This window comes from Trifolium pratense, linkage group LG7 (genome assembly GCF_020283565.1).
Source record: "Trifolium pratense cultivar HEN17-A07 linkage group LG7, ARS_RC_1.1, whole genome shotgun sequence".
NCBI lineage: Eukaryota > Viridiplantae > Streptophyta > Magnoliopsida > Fabales > Fabaceae > Trifolium > Trifolium pratense.
Genome location: NC_060065.1, coordinates 42,093,022 through 42,114,414, shown reverse-complemented (window position 1 = coordinate 42,114,414; position 21,393 = coordinate 42,093,022). Strand labels below are relative to the sequence as shown.

General features: G+C 33.9%; 1 protein-coding gene across 1 annotated transcript; it reads left to right on the top strand.

Annotated features, from left to right (window-relative positions):
- Window positions 1-1,707: 1,707 nt before the first annotated feature.
- On the top strand, window positions 1,708-20,015 carry LOC123895006 (putative callose synthase 8). Its single transcript, XM_045945176.1, has 40 exons — window positions 1,708-2,151; window positions 3,008-3,108; window positions 3,297-3,412; window positions 3,795-3,882; window positions 3,984-4,082; window positions 4,198-4,317; window positions 4,413-4,505; window positions 4,598-4,689; window positions 4,882-5,008; window positions 5,458-5,595; window positions 5,676-5,752; window positions 6,030-6,210; window positions 10,737-10,889; window positions 10,994-11,111; window positions 11,217-11,542; window positions 11,808-11,860; window positions 11,965-12,025; window positions 12,124-12,205; window positions 12,288-12,337; window positions 12,584-12,670; window positions 12,764-12,895; window positions 12,978-13,069; window positions 13,329-13,413; window positions 13,518-13,678; window positions 13,778-13,901; window positions 14,011-14,102; window positions 14,194-14,359; window positions 14,440-14,591; window positions 15,118-15,224; window positions 15,312-15,503; window positions 15,589-15,757; window positions 15,858-15,969; window positions 16,255-16,374; window positions 16,484-16,599; window positions 16,901-16,984; window positions 17,093-17,205; window positions 17,302-17,531; window positions 17,636-18,481; window positions 18,855-19,040; window positions 19,517-20,015. The coding sequence occupies exons 1-40, from the start codon at window positions 1,875-1,877 to the stop codon at window positions 19,751-19,753; spliced, it is 5,955 nt and encodes a 1,984-aa protein (XP_045801132.1). The 5' UTR covers window positions 1,708-1,874; the 3' UTR covers window positions 19,754-20,015.
- Window positions 20,016-21,393: the final 1,378 nt, after the last annotated feature.

The following is a 21,393-nucleotide window of genomic DNA, read 5'->3' as shown; positions in this document are numbered from 1 at the left end:
TTAAAAGAAAATAGACATATATACTAAAATAATATTATTTATAAAATTATTATTTTATTCAATGTTTCTATTTCTTCAAAGAACATGGATAAAGTTATTTTCATATATTTATTTTACTTTTTTCATCCTAAAATATAAGTAAAAATAGTCAACAAAAATTAATGTATTTAATCTAAATTTTACGCCAAATAATATTAATTTTTATTGACAAATTTTTGTTTATATTTTGAGACACAAATACGTTCATACAGCTAATGTTAAAAGATTATAGATAATCTTGGATACTACTGTATATTCTATTCTGTAAACAAGATCAAAACAAAAGGTATACACTTTAAGAATTAAGATAAATTTTATAAAAGCAAATAATGAGCTGTGCATGGGTGGAATGAAATTTGATTCCAAGTCTTTGAATATGCATGATGCATCCATCTATGAATGTTAACAATACAATCTCAAACATTTCTTTTTCTTGTAATGGAGTTTAATGACACTGCAATCCAATAAAAAAACATCATTATATTATTTCAAAACTACTCTATATTTGTCGGAATTTAAGATGTTAATGTAAAACTGTTTTATTCTGTCAATACATATATTTTTAAGTATCATTTTCATATGATAAAATTGTATTCTGCGATATTTAGACGTGTGGTACTATGTTACAAATTATCATCTGCAAATAAATGTCTAATTCAACTGGAATAAACATTAAAATATTCAATATTACAATCTTGATCGCAACTTATATCGGCTAATGCATCCGCTCAATGCATAGACATATAGTGTATGTTTGGTTTCAATTCTGGAGCATCCAGAATTGATTCTGGACGTGTAGAATTGATTCTGACTTGTTTGGTTTCTCAAAAGTAGAATTGATTCTGCCTCCAGAATTGATTCTACTTGAAGCTAGAAATCGTAGCTTCTGATTCTAGAATTGATTTTTACACTCAAATTTTTTGTTCAACTCACTTTTTCATGAATATATCCAAACATAAACCACTTCAGCTTAAAATCAATTTTGGCCAGAATCAATTTTACAGAATCAATTATGCCAAAATCAATTCTCTCCGCCGCAGAACCAAACACACGCATATATGCTCAAAGAACCTAAAATCATAAGATCAACAATTGAAGGCCAAAAAGCATTGAGTGGTGATTAATTAAAGAGTGTTAAACAACACTTACCAAATTAAAAATAAAAAATACAGTGCCATTTGCATTTTCAAAAGACAATCACTTTTCTTTCCTGGTCCCACACACATGCATAGAAAAAGACATATTCAAACACATTTTCTTTCCTTCTCACCATGTTGTTATGACAGGACCGGGGGTTCAACTAAAAACCGGCCGGTCTGAAGGTTGATTCAACAACAATTAGTTCACAGTCTTATAGAATTGACACTTTCATTTCCGTTTAATGATAACTAATCTTTGTCGAAAAAAATATGCGGTTAAATTCTTCTCTTCTAACTGAATTTTTTACATATGCAGAAGTCAGATATCAAACTGCTGACCACCTTTTTAAGGGGTCCAAATCTCTTACCATTTTTAGAGTAATTTATTATTGATTTATTTATATTTAATTATTCAACTTTACATCAAAAAAATTAAACAATGACCCAAAAATCTCACCGGTTAATAACATTGCTTCTCACCTTAGAGGGAAAGCAAACTCATAAAAACAAAAACAAAGCTTAAAAAAGCAAAAGCAAAAGAAACCATTCAACTTTCCACTAGCACTAACACACATACACACACTCTAAAGTGTAACAAAGCATACCTCACTAAGTAAACAACAGAATGAAGAAGATTCCACATATATACTATGGAACTGTCTCACCCTTTTGCTGGTTTATGACTTCAAAGAAAATATGTCAGAGATTATTGTTGCAGAACCAATTCATTTTGAGCAAGGAGAATCATCAACAGCTAGACAACAACATCATCATCATCATGAATATGATTATGAATATGATAATAGTATGGCTATTACTACAAATAGTGTGAGTAGTAGCAGCAATGGTGAACAGCTTCAATCAGGACCCTTTGAGAGTGAAAGGTTGCCACCTGTTTTTGGTTATGAGATTCAAAGGTTTCTTCGTGTTGCTAATTTGCTTGAAAGAGAGGAGCCTCGTGTTGCCTATCTTTGTAAGTTTTTTCCTTTGAATAAACAGTCATTTTATTTTTGTGTTAACCATCTAGTTCTCGGGAGAAGGGGTGTGGTAATTCAGAGTTCGCCCACGAGATAAGTAAAGTTGACCGGGAATCGAATTCTCCCGAATCATTCATCCAGAATCATTATAGTCCTCGAATAATCTTGTTTTGGTGATGGTCCTTGAATAATCTAAAATTATTCTTAAATGTGATTTTTGTTAGTCAATTTATTTCTAGAGGACAATCTTTGTTATTTCCATTAAATGTGTCTTTCATTAGTCAATTTGGTTAATCAAATTATTAACGAAAAATACACTCAAAAATGTTTTTTTTTATTATATAATTTTGATATATTCAAAGACTAAAATGACACTGACTCACACGTTTAGGAATAAAATCACCGTTTACCCTTTTTAATATCTATATATATTGGGTTATAAAATAAGTTTGGTTGATTCATTTTGTGTAATCAGTCCTTTTAACGTTTGCCCAGTAATCCAATATAGTCTCTAAAAGCATCGAAATTATACTGTCGTTAGTTGATTTAGTAGTGATTAGCACTGAATTTGGTAGGCAGGACCACGGTTCGATCCTCCGTAACTGCAATCAGAGGGGGCTGAAACTACTTGATATCTGACCCCGAACCAGATTAGATGGTCCGGTGGTGGAAAAGAAAAAAAACATGGAAATTAATGGGAAATTAATTCGAGAATTAAACTGACTAACAAAAGATTACCAATTTATATTTGCTGATAAGCTTTTCAAATCATCACAATTTGGCTGCAATTTCTCTGTTGACAACTATCATTCATTTTAGATTGTAATAGTAATTATAATTTATAATTTGCAGGCCGAGTTCACGCCTTTGTGATTGCACACAACTTGGACAAGAATTCTAGTGGAAGAGGTGTTAGACAATTCAAAACTTCACTTCTTCGTAGACTTGAACAGGTAAACCAGAATCTTGAAGAATTTTACCCTGCATATAGTAAAAAAAGGCACTGAGAAAAAATCTTGTGAAATGTTAGTTTATTTAGTCTATTCAAATTTACCTGTTAGGAAACATGTCAATGCATTTATTTACTTGAAATTTTAATTTTGATGATTGCTGCTGGTATTATGTTAATTGTAACATACAGGATGAAAATGCTACAAAAAGGGGTGGAATAGGCGATATTCGTGAACTTAAGCGAGTTTATCATGTCTACAGAGATTATTTTGCTCGAAATAACAAAGCATTTGATCTAGAACAAAGGTAACTAAGCTTAAACATAGAATAACTATGTATTGACAATGTAATAATTGTTTAGGTCATTCAATCAGATATCACCACATAGATATTTGTTGAGATTTTTTAAGTAATATAACAAAGTTACATCATGATGAAATTTGATCTTGCACAGTCCTTACCTTACACTCTTTGTGTACTTCTTAATCAAAATTTCCACATTGACACTGCACGATTGGTCGAAAGTAGAACTTGGAGAGTTCACAAACCGTGCGGTGAGGAGCTATGTCTGCGTGTTCCCAAACACACTATTAAACTAATTGATGCACCATTTTCTTTTTGGACACAATATTTCAAACACCTTTATATGGCCTTAAATTCAAACTAATGTTATGTTCGATCTAAACAGTCGTAGGGAGAAATTGATAAATGCAAGAATTATTGCTTCTGTTCTGTTTGAGGTCCTAAAAACGGTCACTAACACACCGAGTAATCAGGTGATTATTTCTCTTTCTTTTTTCATTCTTAATATGTTGAAAAGCCACAAGTCAAAAGTAGGTATAGATTATCAATTTACCATGTATTTTGTACAAACTAGGCACTTACTGAAGGAAATGCAATCCACAAAAAAACCGAGTTTAACATTCTTCCACTTGAGCAAGGAGGAATTCAGCATGCAATCATGCAGCAGCCTGAGGTTTGATACTTCTTGGGAGATTGAAATTTACACTTTTTATTTATGTTCTATGAAAATGTCACAGAAGATTCAATTTGCAATATGATGGACTAATTCTACTACTAAATTGGTACAGATTAAGGCTGCCATTGCAGTTATTCGCAACATTCGAGGTTTACCGCCGGCCCAAGATTTCAAAAAACATGGAGCCTTTGTAGATTTGTTTGATTTTCTTCAGCATTGTTTTGGATTCCAGGTCAGTTAAATTGGATTCCATTTCACTTCTGCATAATTCTGATTATCGCATAAAATGAACTCCATATTTTTCTATATCATGTGTCTTAACATTAGGAAGCAAATGTGGCAAACCAAAGGGAACATCTGATTCTACTTCTAGCCAACATGCAGACTAGGCAAACTCACCACCAGACATCTGTTATGAAGGTGAATTTGCAGTTCAACATGCTTCTTATGGTTTTAATTTATTGCATTTTTTACTATGTTAAGTGTTAACTAAATCATTCTTGTTCTATCAGTTAGGAGAAGGAGGTGTGGATGAATTGATGAGAAAGTTCTTCAAAAATTATACAACCTGGTGCAAGTTTTTAGAAAGAAAAAGCAATATCCGGTATGTTAAGTGATCAAGTCTCACACTGACTAGTGATTAGGCATAAAATGAAGTTTATAAGTCGGTTTTATAGGTTTCAGTTATACTGAAATTCTAAGATGGTATCAGAGTCTATTTTAGATCTGTTAATGGATTACCTGTATTACCTAATCTCTAAGTTTAACAATATTGAGTGTGATACTTGTGTTGCAGCTTACCTTTTGTAAAACAAGAAGCACAACAATATAAAATTTTGTACATTGGTCTTTACCTGCTCATATGGGGGGAGGCAGCTAATTTGCGGTTCATGCCAGAATGCCTCTGCTATATCTTTCACCATGTAAGTTGAAACTATAACAGATTCTTTTTTATCATTTTCCATTTCAATAACTTTTGCATTTTCAGTGATACTAGTAATACCATATGAAATATTCAGCATTTCATGTTCAATGATAAATTTTGGTTGATAGATAAAATATTATCTAAGCCTATAGCTTTTATTCTTTTACCTACAAGTGAAAATTGGAGAATCTGGTTTCCCTTCTATAAGAGAAAAGTGTGAATTTACACGCAATAAACAATCTCGACCGGCCATTGATTTGAGATCAGACTGCCTAGCTTACTCATTCACAAAAGACAGACTTAAACAATTTCTGTCATTGATTTAGATCGGACAGTTGAGATTGAAAACTGCGCGACGCATTAATGTAGGGAATCCATTTTCAAATAACATTTCCTAGAATGATTATTCTCTTATTTCTTCTAATAATTTTCATGTGTGTTTTAAAGATGTCATATGAAATGCATGGAGTTTTAAGTGGTGCTATCAGCTTAACAACATGGGAAAAGGTCATGCCAGCATATGGAAACGAACCAGAATCTTTCCTTAATAATGTTGTCACACCTATATACAATGTTATAAGAAAGGTACTATTTAATGTATCATCTTTTAGTTTTGTTTCTTTGGATGTTTTCTTCAATAAAACTAACTTATCTTCGAACCAAAGGAAGTTGAAAATAGCAAAGGTGGGACAACCGATCATTCTGCATGGAGAAACTATGATGATCTGAACGAATACTTCTGGTCAGTAGTATAACCTTTAGACTAAGATTTTATATTTGTTTAGATGTGGCCTGTGAAAAACTGACACAGACACCAAACATGACACTGATGCCGACACTGCCATCTGGTCACCGGTAATAATTTAAGAAAATGAAAGTCATTGAATACAAACACATGTCTCAGTGTCATGTCGGTGTTGGACACTTACATATACAATCACTATACGCACTTTTAACATGAAGTGTCGGTGCTACATAATACATATCATGAGATCCTTGCTGCTGTTCTGTATCTGTAGGTCTCCTGATTGTTTCGGAATCGGTTGGCCCATGCGTGATCAGGACCATGATTTTTTCTTTGTAAAAACCAAAGATAAACCTGATTTCAGGAAGGCTCTTGTATCACCTGTTCAAAAGATAGAAAAGAAAAAGAAGAAGAAAAAGAAGATGGAAAAGAAGGTTGAAGAAGAAGAAACACAGGTGATTATGTGTAGAAAATAATAAGTGAATACTGTTGTGTGTTATTCCTCAACTCAAGGCTGGTTTAAATAGGAAGAGTACAAACATAAAAAGAAATAATAGATAAGCTTAGAATCTCCTAGAAATAACAAACTAGGAAACTAAATATTTTCCAACACCCCCCCTCAAGTTGGTGCATAGATATCTATCATGCCCAACTTGCCGATCAAATGCTCAAAGGTGGGTCTTGCTAAGCTTTTGGTCAAGATATCTGCAGTTTGCTGACTCGAAGTTACAAAAGGTAGACATATGATTCCGGCATCTAACTTCTCTTTTATGAAATGTCGATCGATCTCAATATGCTTGGTTCTGTCATGTTGAACTGGGTTATGAGCTATGCTAATAGCGGCTTTACTGTCAGAGTATAATTTCAATGGAAGCTCAATTTTCATCTTAAGCTCTTCTAGGACTCTGTGGATCCATAATCCTTCACTAATACCTTGAGCCATAGCTCTAAACTCAGCTTCTGCACTACTTCTTGCTACAACTCCTTGTTTCTTGCTCCTCCATGTCACAAGATTACCCCAAACGTAGGTACAATATCCGGAGGTTGATCTTCTGTCAGTGACTGAACCTGCCCAATCAGCATCGGTAAAGATAGACACATTTCTTTCATTAGTCTTCTTAAAAAATAATCCCTTTCTAGGATTTGCTTTCAAATATCGCAATATCCTATAGACTGCCTCAAGATGTTCCTCAAAAGGAGAATGCATAAACTAACTTACTACACTAACCGAGAAAGCAATGTCAGGTCTAGTGTGTGACAAATAAATCAGTTTCCCAACCAATCTCTGGTACCTTCCAGTATCAACAGAAACACTACCTTCTTCCCAAAGTTTTGCATTAGGATCCATGGGAGTATCTGCTGGTCGACATCCACTCATTCCTGTTTCTTTCAATAAATCTAGAATGTATTTTTGCTGGGAAACTACAATACCATCTTTTGATCGAGCAACCTTCATACCAAGAAAATATCTCATGGATCCCAAGTCCTTGATTTCAAAGTCTAATGCTAATTTCTCTTTTACTCTTGTCATTTCAACTATATCATCTCCAGTAAGGACGATATCATCAACATAAACAATTAGGACAGCAATTTTTCCATCTTGGGAGAACTTTGTGAACAAGGTGTGGTCAGCTTGTCCTTGAATGTACCCTTGTTTCTTCATGGAATAAGTGAACTTTTCAAACCAAGCTCTAGGAGACTGCTTTAATCCATACAAAGACTTATTTAGTTTGCATACATTTGATCCAAACTTGTCTTCAAAGCCAGGAGGAATGTCCATATATACTTCTTCTTCTAAATCACCATTGAGAAAAGCATTCTTAACATCCAACTGATGTAGGGGCCAATCTAAGTTAGCAGCAAGAGACAAGAGAATTCTGACAGTGTTCAATTTTGCAACAGGAGCAAAAGTCTCTGAGTAGTCTATACCATAAGTTTGAGTAAAACCCTTAGCCACCAATCGAGCCTTGTACCTTTCGATTGACCCATCTGAATTATACTTCACAGTAAACACCCATTTGCATCCAACCGTCTTCTTGCCATCCGGTAGTGTCATAACACTCCAGGTTTTGTTCTTTTCAAGAGCTTTCATCTCCTCAAGTACAGCTTCCCTCCACTTTGGAACTTCTAGAGCAACCTGTACATTTTTTGGAATCTCTACACTAGACAATTTTGAGGTAAAGGCAGAAAAAGACGAAGACAAATTTGAATATGATATAAAATTGGACAATGGGTATTTAGTGCAAGATCTAATAGGTTTTCTAACAGCCACAGGATCATCGATATCGGGATACAAAATACGACTCTCAGAAACAGAGATAGACTTACCTTTTCTTTTTTTGGGAAGTTGATCATCCCCCGGTTCAAATTCATGACAGTGTTGAGATGTGGACTCATCACTTTCTTTGTGATTCTTTCTCACAAAAACCTTTCCTTTCCAAGTCTTGTTTCCTGCTTCAAACCTCATTATTTTGTGGCATTTCAATTAGATTATCATTATCATTGTTTTCAAGATTCTCATTGTTTTCTTCATGAGAAAATGTAGGCTCGGATTCAACAAGCTCACTACTCATAACAGGAGTAGGATTAGATAAAGAATCATGGCCATTTTTCGTTGGTGCAGAAGTATAAGTCTTAGAACTTTGTGATACCGGCAAAGATAAATTATTAAAAAAACTCATGTCCTCAGTTTGAAATGAGTTAAAAAAACTCATGTCCTCAGTTTGAGACGAATCTTCATTTAAATTTCCCCCCTGAAGATGCGTGTCAAAAAAAGGTTTGTTTTCAAAGAATGTAACATCCATGGTGACAAACATTTTCTGATTTTTTGCATCAAAACATTTATATCCCTTCTGGGTTGGAGAATACCCAACAAAAACCCATTTTATAGCACGCGGTTCAAGTTTGCTAATATTCTTATGTTCATGAACAAATGCAGTGCAACCAAAGATTTTTAAGGTCAAATCGTTTGAAACACGATCATTAGGAAAACATTTTTTGAAAATATGAATTGGAGTTTTAAAATTAAGAACTTTGGAGGGCACTCTGTTAATTAAGTATGCAGCAGTTAAAACTGCTTCACCCCACAAATAATTTGGTACTTTACTTGCGAAAAGTAAAGCTCTAGCCACCTCCAACAAGTGCCTATTTTTTCTTTCTGCAACTCCATTTTGTTGGGGAGTGTTAGGACATGAACTTTGATGCACAATTCCATTTTCACGAAAAAAATCACTCAACATTGTGTTAAAATATTATTTGCCGTTATCACTTCTAAATACTTGAATATTTGTTTGAAATTGATTTTGCACCATTTTAACAAAATCTTTTACGGCCTGACAAACGTCAGATTTCCCCTTTAACAAGTACACCCAACAAACTCTTGAGTGATCATCTATAAATGTGATAAACCATTTTTTCTGAGAAAGTGTACTCGTTTGGTTAGGGCCCCAAACATCACTGTGAATAACAGAAAAAAGTTTTGATGGTTTGTAGGGCTGTAATGGAAAATGAGAACGATGATGTTTTGCAAATTCACATGCTTCACATTTAAATAAAGATAAATCCTTATTACGAAATAACTCAGGAAATAAGTGTTTTAAATAAGGAAAACTAGGATGACCTAATCGTGAATGCCATAACATAACATCATCATTATTATTATTCAGAACTAAAAAAGATTCAAAGCATGAACTTATTGGTTTGGAAGGTAGTTGTGATTCAGGTTCAATGTCGAAGTAGTAGAGTCCTCCACTCTCCTTAGCACTACCAATCATCTTCCCCGAGTTCAAATCCTGAAAAACACAATGAGTACGAAAAAAATTAGTTTGACAATTTCTATCTTGGGCTAATTTACTGACAGACATGAGACTACAAGATAGATTTGGGACATGAAGAACATCTTTAAGGGTTAGACTTGGAGACAACACAACCGAACCTTTACCCGCAATGGCTGAAAAGGATCCATCCGCAATTTTTATTTTATGGTTACCTGCACATGGACTATAAGAAGAAAACAGAGTAGAATCACCTGTCATGTGATCACTTGCACCCGAATCTACTATCCAAGCACGACTGGGACTGACACTAAAAAGGGCAGAAGTACCTTTGGGGGCAACAAAGCCGGAAAGAGTGTTAGATTCAAGAATTTTGTACAGTCTGTCTAGTTGTTCCATCGTGAATGAAAGCTGAATTGAAGAAGACTGATGCTCTTGATCAGAATTACTGGCTTGGAATGTATGACCCTCACCTCCACCTTTGTTCTTCTGATTTGAAGGTCGCGGAAGACCATGTAATTTCCAACATTGAAAAATAGTATGTCCCAAACGATGACAATATTTGCATTCACGACGGTATTTGAAAGTGGATGATCGTCGTCGAGAATAAAAAAACGTCATAATTAATAATCTTAGCCAAGTAGTACCGGAAGCAGCAAAGAAAAATTAACTCCGGTGAACAGCACTCGTGAACAGTACTTGTGAACAGTACTTGTGAACAGTACTTGTGAACAGTACCCGCGAATGAACTGTGCGTGTGAACAGTGCCGCACACAAAATCAGTTGTCGTGGTCAGATTGTAAACACGACGGCGGCTAGGGTTTTGCGGAAGCGAGACCCCCAAAATCGGGAGCTCTGATACCATGTAGAAAATAATAAGTGAATACTGTTGTGTTTATTCCTCAGCTCAAGGCTGGTTTAAATAGGAAGAGTACAAACATAAAAGGAAATAATAGATAAGCTTAGAATCTCCTAGAAATAACAAACTAGGAAACTAAATATTTTCCAACATTATGTGATTCACAAAAACATTGTACTTTAGATTTCATGTGATATTTTAAATTTTGTGTAGAAAATAGTACCATTTTGCTCTAACATAATGTGAACAATGATTATTGTCTCTGGCATTTAAGTATATTATTTAATTTCTACCTGCAAGGAACTACCACTCTATACGGACATGATTTACCTGTTTATTTCTTGTACAGGAAACTGTAGAGGAAAATCAGGAAAACGATGAAAATCCGGAAAAGAATGAACGGCAATGGCTAGGAAAGACAAATTTTGTAGAGATTCGTTCGTTTTGGCAAATTTTTAGAAGCTTTGATAGAATGTGGAGTTTTTATATTCTATCCCTTCAGGTTTGCTTCAGTTCAAATATACACTAGTGATAAATATCTTAAAAATTTATGTTTCTTATGATGGACGATGATCTGGAAAATTTGGTTTTTGTGTTAATTCATAGGCCATAATAATCATTGCCTGTCATGACTTGGGATCACCACTTCAGTTGCTTGATGCCGCAGTATTTGAGGACATCATCAGCATCTTTATTACCTCAGCAATTCTTAAATTTATTCAAGGTATGGCGTCAATTGCCGATTTTATAATCATTGTATAAAGATATAGTGTTTTCCTTCTCTTTCATATAGGAACTACACTAAAAAATTATCATCTATTTGTTACAGCAATTTCAGACATTGCTTTTACTTGGAAAGCAAGATACACCATGGAACATTCACAAAAAGTGAAACTTCTGGTGAAGTTAGCATTTGCCATTATATGGAATATTATTCTTTCTGTGTGCTATGCTAATTCAAGAAAAAAATATTGTTATAACGCCAAGTATGGAAGTTTGGATCAAGAATGGTGCTTTACTTCTTATATGGTTGCTGCTGCAATATACTTGACAAGTAATGCAGCTGAAGTTGTGTTATTTGTTGTACCTTCTATGGGAAAATATATTGAGGTCTCTAATAACAAGATATGCAAAATTTTGGCTTGGTGGATTCAAGTAAGTTCATCATAATATTTACTAAATTTTCCGACAATGTCTTAGCTTAGCTCAACTGGTTTGAGCTAAGGTTTGAATGAGTTAAATGACCGAAGTTCAAACTCTGGTGAAAGAGAAAATACGAACAAAATAACTAATATACTAACATTGGCTATAAAAAGGACTAATTATCACCTGATTCTTCTACACTGCGCGTGCAATTTACTCTCATAAGCATTTATGTCATTTATGTTGTAGCTTATGTATGACATGTATTTTTGTACAGCCAAGAATCTATGTTGGACGAGGGATGCAAGAAGACCAACTTTCTGTTATAAAGTATATCTTATATTACCTTGTTGACTTGTTCTTATTGTTCACTTTAGTTTCATTGGAATATGAATCCGAATCTATATAAATATATTGAATTTCTTCGAATGTAGGTACACATTGTTTTGGATATCGGTGTTATCGTGTAAATTTGTGTTCAGCTATAGTTTTGAGGTAAACAATAACTGTGCTTCAATTATATTATATGTTAATTGAATTTTTCTAATTAGCAACTTACTCTTAAATGACCAAGTCAATGTCAATACATGCAGATAAAACCACTCATAGGACCAACTAGACAGATAATGAAAATTGGTGTAAGAAAGTATGAATGGCATGAGCTTTTTCCAAGAGGTATGCAGTATTTGTAATTGTATTAGTAACATTATATTATGGATAAGTTAGTGTCTCTGACAAAGGTTTGATTATGCTTCAGTCAAATATAATGCTGGTGCAATTGTTGCTGTGTGGAGCCCTGTAGTAATGGTGAGTCTGCATCATACATTTGGAGAATCTAAAATAAGGATTTAATGATATGCACCGACAGTGTAAAGAGTTTTACACTATCAATTAATCATAACTGTTGGATCATTAAAAATATTTGTACTTCAATCATATCTACTTTATAAGTCATACTAATAAGGGTTTCTGATTGTTTGGCAGTGTAAATAGTTTTACACTGACAGTGTATCAAAATTAATCTCCTAAACTAATACACTATATTTATTACAGGTATATTTTATGGACACACAAATTTGGTATTCTGTTTTCTGTACAATAGTTGGTGGAGTTTATGGAATTTTACATCACCTTGGTGAGGTAATAATCTATATTTTTTTCATTTACTTCTTTCTTTATTTCTATAATCCCTCATAAATCAAATGGCTCACTCACACTTATAATTGAAAATAGATAAGGACACAAGGAATGCTTAGAAGTAGATTTGACAACTTGCCAGCAGCATTTGATGTCTGTCTGAATCCACCGTCTTCTAAACGCGGTAAAAAGAAAAGATTAGGTTTCCTCAGCAATATATTTCAAAAGGTTTGTTCTAAATTATCAACAGTAAGATAAATTTATTTTAAATATTTGTTCCTCCTATGTTGATTGCTTTTCTTTTTCACAGCTTCCCGATGAAAAAAATGCTATTGCCAAATTTGTGGTGATATGGAATCAAATTATAGGCCATCTTCGTCTTGAAGACTTAATTAGTAACAGGTAACGTTTATTATAACAAGTATTGTCAAAGCAGATCGCGCATAAAATAGCAGTTTGTTCAAATTCTGCTATGCTAAAAAGTTGTAGTACCGCAATAGCCACTATTTCACAATACTTTGTACTAAATAGCATATAGAGACTTTGTTCAAACTATGCTACACAATAGCACCGCTATAGTTTCTATTTGATAATACTAGCTGTGTAACTTTACTGCGTGTTTATGTTTTGTTACAACACCTGACAATAATTTTTTCAACAGAGAAATGGATTTAATGATGATGCCTGTGTCTTCAGAATTGTTTTCCGGAAAGGTTCTTTGGCCTATTTTCCTCTTGGCAAACAAGGTAATGTACTTTTAACCAAAGTGTTATAGATTTCTGCGGAAGAACAAGAATCATTATATATACTATTTCATTCATTGATGAACTCTTCTTGCTACACATTCTAGTTTTCTACAGCTTTGACCATTGCTAAAGATTTTGAGGGAAAGGAAGAAGCTCTTGTCAGAAAAATTTCAAAAGACAAATACATGTTTTATGCTGTAAGAGAGTGCTACCAGTCACTGAAATATGTTCTCGACATTCTTATCGTCGGTAGCCAGGAGAAAAGGTAATAAAATGGAATATGTTCTAGCTGAAATATTCATATTCGCAACAAAATTTTGATTTTGGTACTGAAATATGGTTTTGGTCACTTGTGCGCATTTAGGATTATAGGCGATATACTAAGCGAAATTGAAAATAGTATCGAAGAAACAACTCTTCTTAAGAACTTCAATATGAAAGTTCTCCCAGCTCTACATGTTAAGGTCATTGAGCTAGCTGAACTTCTGGTAAATATTCACTCAACCAAACCTAAAGCTTACACTTTTATGCTGAAAAATGTATATGACTGGAAAGTAGAAACTTAGTCCTAATTACTTTGTTATGAAATGCCATCAGATTGAGGGAGATAAAGACAATCGGCACAAAGTTGCGAAGGCTTTACTCGATATGTTTGAGCTGGTAACAAATGATATGATGGATGATTCAAGGTATTGATGCTTAAGAATTTGTTGTCTTGTCATTTATATATCATTTATACACTATGCTTCAAATTTTGATTTGTCAACTTAATCTGTACAGAACATTGGATACGTCACACTTTCCCGAACAAAATGAGTGTGGCTTTGTCTATTTTAGAGATGATGATCAACTATTTTCCAGTGAGGAAATTAATAGTGAATCCTTTCCATTTTCTAATGAAAGTTGTGTCCATTTTCCCTTGCCAGAAGGTCCTTTGACAGAACAGGTAGTAATGAGAAATAACATCTTGCATGTATGTGGACTCTACTCTTGTCATACTAACATGATAAAGCTTGTTCATGACAGATCAAGCGATTTCATTTACTAGTTACCGTCAAAGAGACAGCAATGGACATACCTGTGAACTTAGATGCTCGTCGGCGCATATCATTCTTTGCTACTTCTCTGTTTACAGATATGCCAGATGCTCCAAAAGTGCATAGTATGCTGCCATTTAGGTAATTTAATGAAACTTTCATTATTCATTGATGACACATCAAACTAAGAAGCAAACCTTTCAGAGATAACTATCATAAATACATTTAATTTTAAAGGGTTTTTCCCCCTGCAATGTTAGCGAATTTCGGTTTACCTCCCTGTAATATTTTTTTTCGATTACCCCCTGTAATGTGAAGATTCCATCCTTTTAGCCCCTCATTGAATATGCTGGCTTAAGATTCCGTCCTTTTTCCCCCTATAATGTTAGCAAATTTCGGTTTACCCCCTCACTAAGCATGCCACATATCATCATTTATGCGGAATCTTAAGCCAGTATATTCAATGAGGGGCCAAAAGGACGGAATCTTGACATTACAGGAGGATAATAGAAAAAAAAAATATTACAAAGCGTAAACCGAAATTTGCTAACATTTCAGGGGGTAGAGACTATTTTACCTAATTTTAAATAATCATTCAATGAACATTATTATATTTCCAGATTTTAGTCACAGAACTCTGATATATAGCATGATTGACATTTGACAGTGTTATAACTCCACACTACATGGAAGACATCAATTTTTCAATGAAGGAGCTTGGTTCAGATAAAGAACAGGACTCGATCATTTTTTACATGCAAAAGATATATCCAGGTTGTTATAAATAAGATTTTTCTTATGTAACATAATAAAACATTCTATTTGAACTCATCTCATAGATTGGCATATTAATTTAAATAGATGAATGGACAAACTTTTTGGAACGAATGTGTTGCGATAACCGAAGGAGTTTAGAAGACGAAAACAAATCAGAAGAGCTTAGATCGTGGGCTTCGTTTAGGGGACAGACACTAGGCAGAACAGTTAGAGGGATGATGTACTACAGAGAAGCCTTAAAGTTACAAGCATTTCTTGACATGGCTGAAGATGAAGGTTTGTAACAAATTCTAAATGACTGCGTACACTGTCAGTTTAAAACATTTACACTGAAATAATCACAATTCATTTTTTAATGCAGATATTCTTGAAGGTTATGAGACGGTTGAAAAGGGTAACCGAGCATTATTTGCTCGTCTAGAAGCACTAGCAGACATGAAATACACTTATGTCGTTACCTGTCAATCATTTGCATTGCAAAAGGCGATGAATGATCCTCGTTATAGAGATACAATTGAATTAATGACAAGGTGAGTTTTGTACAAGGAATGAGAAAAATATCTCGCTTCTTGAAATGAAATAAGTAGAGATAATAAATTAGTAACTCTTTCATGCATGAATTTCCTGCAGGTATCCGTCTCTTCGTGTTTCTTATGTCGAGGAAAAGGAGGAGATTGTTCAGGGTAGACCTCCTAAAGTATATTATTCTAAACTTGTTAAAGTTGTCAATGGTTTTGAACAGGTATTTTCTTACAACATCAAAATATTTAGTCTACGAAATATTAACTTGTCGAAAACCTTATTTATCATCTCAGAAAGAAAAAAAATCGCTTTTAAGGCAAGTATTCATAAGTTGATTTAAATATTTATAGGTTAGAATATCACTTAACTAAAACAGGAGCATCATTAGTTGTAAGAGAAGTTATAAACAAAATATTATGACATTATGTTATAGATTAAGATTGTAGAAGCCAATTTTATTATTTCAATAATGAAATTATATATTATACTTTAATATTCTTTGCAGACGATATATCAAATAAAACTTCCAGGTCCGCCACAACTTGGAGAAGGGAAGCCTGAAAATCAAAACAATGCAATAATATTCACTCGTGGCGAAGCCCTCCAAACAATTGATATGAACCAAGTATAATAATTTTCTCTTTACCTTTTTCTTTACAAATTAACTAATTACTATCATTGTATAGAAACCCTGATAATTTCTATTGTGTTCTAATGATTAACTTTGTTTTCAGGATAATTACTTGGAAGAAGCTCTAAAAATGAGAAACCTTCTCCAAGAATTTCATAAGCGCCAAGGACGGAGGCCTCCTACAATACTTGGTTTAAGGGAACATATTTTCACAGGAAGGTTAGTCTTCTTAATCACATAAATTAAACCGACGAACTTTGGAAGATTCCTTCTGGTTATAAATATTCATATAAGGTAACATATCATGCACAATGTGATCACATGTTCCTCGGATATATAAACATTGTCTAATTTACGAAAGTATGCCATGCTATAAGTTGCATTAACCATCCAAATTGTTTTCAAAATTTGATATTAAGTTTGTGTGTCAAAATATCATAGATATACTCATAATTGTCGATAAGGAATGAGATATGTTTAGTACACTAACAAAGTATCCTCCATTCTTTTTCAACTTCAGTGTGTCGTCTCTGGCGTGGTTCATGTCATATCAGGAGACCAGCTTTGTCACTATTGGTCAAAGGCTTCTGGCTAATCCTCTCAGGTAATCGATATGATTTTCTAATTCAAATATTAATCTACAATGTTAATCCTAATAATAAACATGGATTTTTATTCTTCGATTCTAACATTGATGTATTCTCTCACTCAGGGTGCGGTTCCATTACGGCCATCCAGATGTATTTGATAGAGTTTTCCATATTACAAGAGGAGGAATAAGCAAAGCATCTAAAACAATTAATTTGAGTGAAGATGTTTTTGCCGGTAGGAATTAATGGCTTCAACATTAACATTATATTATTTCTAACCACATATTGATTGTTAACAATAGGGATAAGTAATGTTATTTATGTAATGCAGGATTTAATTCTACATTAAGAAGAGGGTGTATTTCCTACCACGAATACTTGCAAATTGGCAAAGGCCGCGATGTGAGTCTAAACTCGATTTCAAAATTTGAAGCTAAGGTAGCAAATGGAAACAGTGAGCAAACTATAAGTCGTGACATTTTCCGCCTTGCACGACAATTCGATTTTTTCAGGATGTTATCTTGTTATTTCACTACAATTGGATTTTACTTCAGCAGCTTGGTAATTTCATCGAACAATCATATTCTTCTCGTTTATATATCTGTTAATCTTTTAATTTCACTACCTTCTCATTTATATATATTCCGATTGAAATTGCTCCACAGATATCAGTACTAGGAATATACGTATTTCTCTACGGACAGTTATACCTAGTTCTTAGTGGATTAGAGAGAGCACTGATCATTGAAGCAAGAATCAAGAATGTACAGTCCTTAGAAACAGCTCTTGCATCTCAATCATTCATACAACTTGGACTTCTGACAGGCTTACCAATGATGATGGAAATAGGCCTTGAAAGAGGTTTCCTCACAGCCTTTAAAGATTTTGTCCTCATGCAGTTGCAGCTCGCCGCTGTTTTCTTCACCTTCTCCCTTGGATCAAAAACACATTACTATGGTAGAACAATTTTGCACGGAGGTGCGAAATACAGACCGACCGGACGCAAAGTTGTCTTCCATGCTAGCTTCACTGAAAACTATAGATTATATTCGAGAAGTCACTTTGTAAAGGCGTTCGAGCTAATGCTGCTATTGATTGTTTATAACATGTTCAGGAAATCTTATCAAAGTAACATGACATATGTGTTGATAACTTACGCGATTTGGTTCATGTCTTTGACTTGGTTGTGTGCGCCTTTTCTTTTCAACCCTGCTGGATTCAGCTGGACAAAGGCGGTAGATGATTGGAAAGAGTGGAATAAGTGGATTAGGCAACAAGGTGGATTGGGAATCCATCAGGATAAAAGTTGGCATTCTTGGTGGTATGATGAACAAGCTCATCTTCGTCGATCGAGTCTTTTTTCAAGGTTTGCCGAGATATTGCTTTCTCTTCGTTTCTTTATCTATCAGTATGGTTTGGTCTATCACCTTGACATCACTCAGCAAAGCAAAAACTTGCTGGTTTATGTCTTTTCATGGCTTGTTATTCTTGGAATTTTCCTCTTGGTGAAGGTAAGAACTCTTTAAGGAGAAATGATTTTTGTACAATTTGTGACAACTTTTTAAGTGGTTAACGCAGTTTAAATAAATGGTTTATTCCGTAAGTTCAATAGATGGTTAAATGGCATTCCACGTCACAAACTCATTAATAACCGACATAATTTCATTAACCGCATATTTGGATAATGAGGTTAGGTTGATGGTTAATCAGTTTTGACATCACATAATCCATTAACCATCTATTAAACATAATAAATCAACTATTTGAACTTTGTCAACCACTTAAAAAGTTGTCAAATTTTAATGGTTCAAATATCACAACTTAGAAAAAAAAAGTATATGAACTATTGCATGTTAACCACATAACCTAATCATATCCATGTAGGTTGTTAACATAGGAAGGAACCTACTTAGTGCTAATTATCAACTTGGATTCAGATTTTTCAAAGCAATCCTATTTGTGGCTGTTCTTGCCCTCATCATTTCTCTTTCAATCATATGTCAACTCTCAGTGTCAGACCTTTTTGTTTGCTGTCTGGCATTCATGCCAACTGCATGGGGGCTAATACAGGTAATAATCTATAGCAACCCTCGTTTCGCTTTTTTGGAAATGGATTCCCTACGGTTGAAATAGCAAATAGTCACTGCAGTCCATCAATCAGAACCGTTGGATAAAGATCAGACGACTCATTCTGAGTTTCTTTTAATATTCAATTTACCGAATTTAAAATACAAATAATATGAATTCATGAAAATGTTCAGATTTACCGATTACGGTGAATATGTGATATTTGCGGTTGGCGGTTGCAGTATCACAAACTCGCTGCAGTCAGTCAATTAAAACCGTTGGATGAGGATCAGACGATTCATATTTCAAGTTTCTTTAAATATTCGATTTATTAAGTTTAAAATATAAACAATCTGATCATCGTCAAAATATTCGGATTTAGTAACTGCAGTGAATATATATGATATTGCGACCGCAGATAATCCAAATCTTTTTTTTTCTCTAGACTTAATCCAAGTAATATGCTTTTGGTGATTTAGATTGCACAAGCTGTAAGGCCAAAAATAGAGCATACAGGAATATGGGACTTCACACGTGCACTTGCAAGAGAATTTGACTATGGAATGGGAATAGTACTTTTTGGACCTATAGCTATATTGGCATGGTTACCAATTATTAAAGCCTTTCATGCTCGTATCCTTTTCAATGAAGCATTCAAAAGGCACTTGCAAATTCAACCACTTCTCAATGCAAAGAAGAAGAAGCATAGACCTTGATCTTAAGCTTGTTTTTGTACAGAAAAATGGAAAAATAATAGTCATTAATGATTTAATATTCTATACATAGGAGGATTTTAGGAACTATATAGATCAAACTTGCATTGTGTATAGCTTAGCTGCATTCTTGTGAGTATATACATACATTATACATAGTCATAGATGTAACATAGATGGAATTAATTATTGTTTCTAGATGTGTTGTTGAATAAGCCAAAGTGAAAAGAATGAAAACAAGATTTGCTTCATGCTTAGAACATTAACTGTCAAAAGGGTCCAACTCGCACAACATGACGAACTAATATTTGAAGTTTAACACATCTCGAATAAGATTATCTTCGACAGTGAAAACTTATAAGGGGGAATAAAATTTCAACCCCCTTTACAATAGCTATACCTCTGTTGGATCAAGATACATATGAGGAGTATAAACTCCACTATAGTATCAGCTAAAAAACAATGACTAATTTGATGAGGACATTGCTCATAAACAATCATATAAAAACCCCCATCATAAGCCATACTAGCTAGTGAATCCGCACATGAATTAACTTCTCAGTATGAGTGACTAATTCTAACATCCCAATCCATAGCTAAAAGTCTTCGAATATTTTGAATCAAAATCCACCTATTCAGAGTCTTGTCTTTAGGTGACGAGAGAGTAGTAACCACCACTTGAGAATCTACGTGAAGCTCTTCCTTAGTAAACCCTTGAGCCCAAGCCAACTTCAAACCTGCTACTATATCACCCTTCGTCTTCGACGCTCCAAACTAATAAATGATTGCTATAAAACTTTTCATCCTTCCCAAAATATATAAGAAATGATGTATCTAGACTATAATATTGTCTAGATACATTAATTCTACGATGAATTTAGAAAGTAAAAAAAATTCTTATACATAGAACTAGAGGGTGTATAAAACTTTTCATCCTTCCCAAAATATATTATGAAAAAGTTGGTTTTTTTAAAAGTTTAATTGGCATTGCTTCAAAAAAAAAGTTTAATTGGCATATATTGTCGGGCTAAATATAAATTGAGTGCTTTTTTTTTTACTTTGAAAAAGTTAAATGTATAATTTTTAAGACGAATATTTTTTTATTGAATTTTTTAATATGATATTTGGTGCAGCATTATTTTATTTATTTATTTTCTTTTTATTATTTTCATTTCCTTTTTTTTTTCTGCATACTCCCAAAGGAAACATAGTACTCCCTGTGACCTTAATTATAAACAAATTATACTTTTTAAATTTATCGGAAAACCAATGTATTTGGCCAAGTAAATCTAAATACAGTGGTATTCAAATGAATCCAAAAAATAGAATTTTGCTTATAATTAAGGCCGAGTTGTAAGTAAACAATTTTCATCATTTTAAACTGCAGAGAGTCCAGTTCACCATCCTCCACACTCCAAACATCAACAATGTTTTCCCGACACCGTTCTCTCCTCCCTCATCTAACATCCTCCCACAAACCACCATCACCACACTTCTCACTCTTCTCTTCATCACAACCCTCAAACCCAACACCAACACCAAATCCAAACACAAACACAAACAACAAAGACAACAAAATCCTCTCACGTTTCCACCACAAAGACTGGTTAACCTCAAAAGAAGCAACAACCCTAATCAACTCC

Bases quoted from the DNA above. Each gene is read 5' to 3' on its own strand.
- LOC123895006 (XM_045945176.1), top strand. From the start codon at position 1,875: ATGTCAGAGATTATTGTTGCAGAACCAATTCATTTTGAGCAAGGAGAA. The intron at 11,112-11,216 runs GTATGGCGTCAA...TATTTGTTACAG, and splicing joins AATTCTTAAATTTATTCAAG to CAATTTCAGACATTGCTTTT. The intron at 11,861-11,964 runs GTATATCTTATA...CTTCGAATGTAG, and splicing joins GACCAACTTTCTGTTATAAA to GTACACATTGTTTTGGATAT.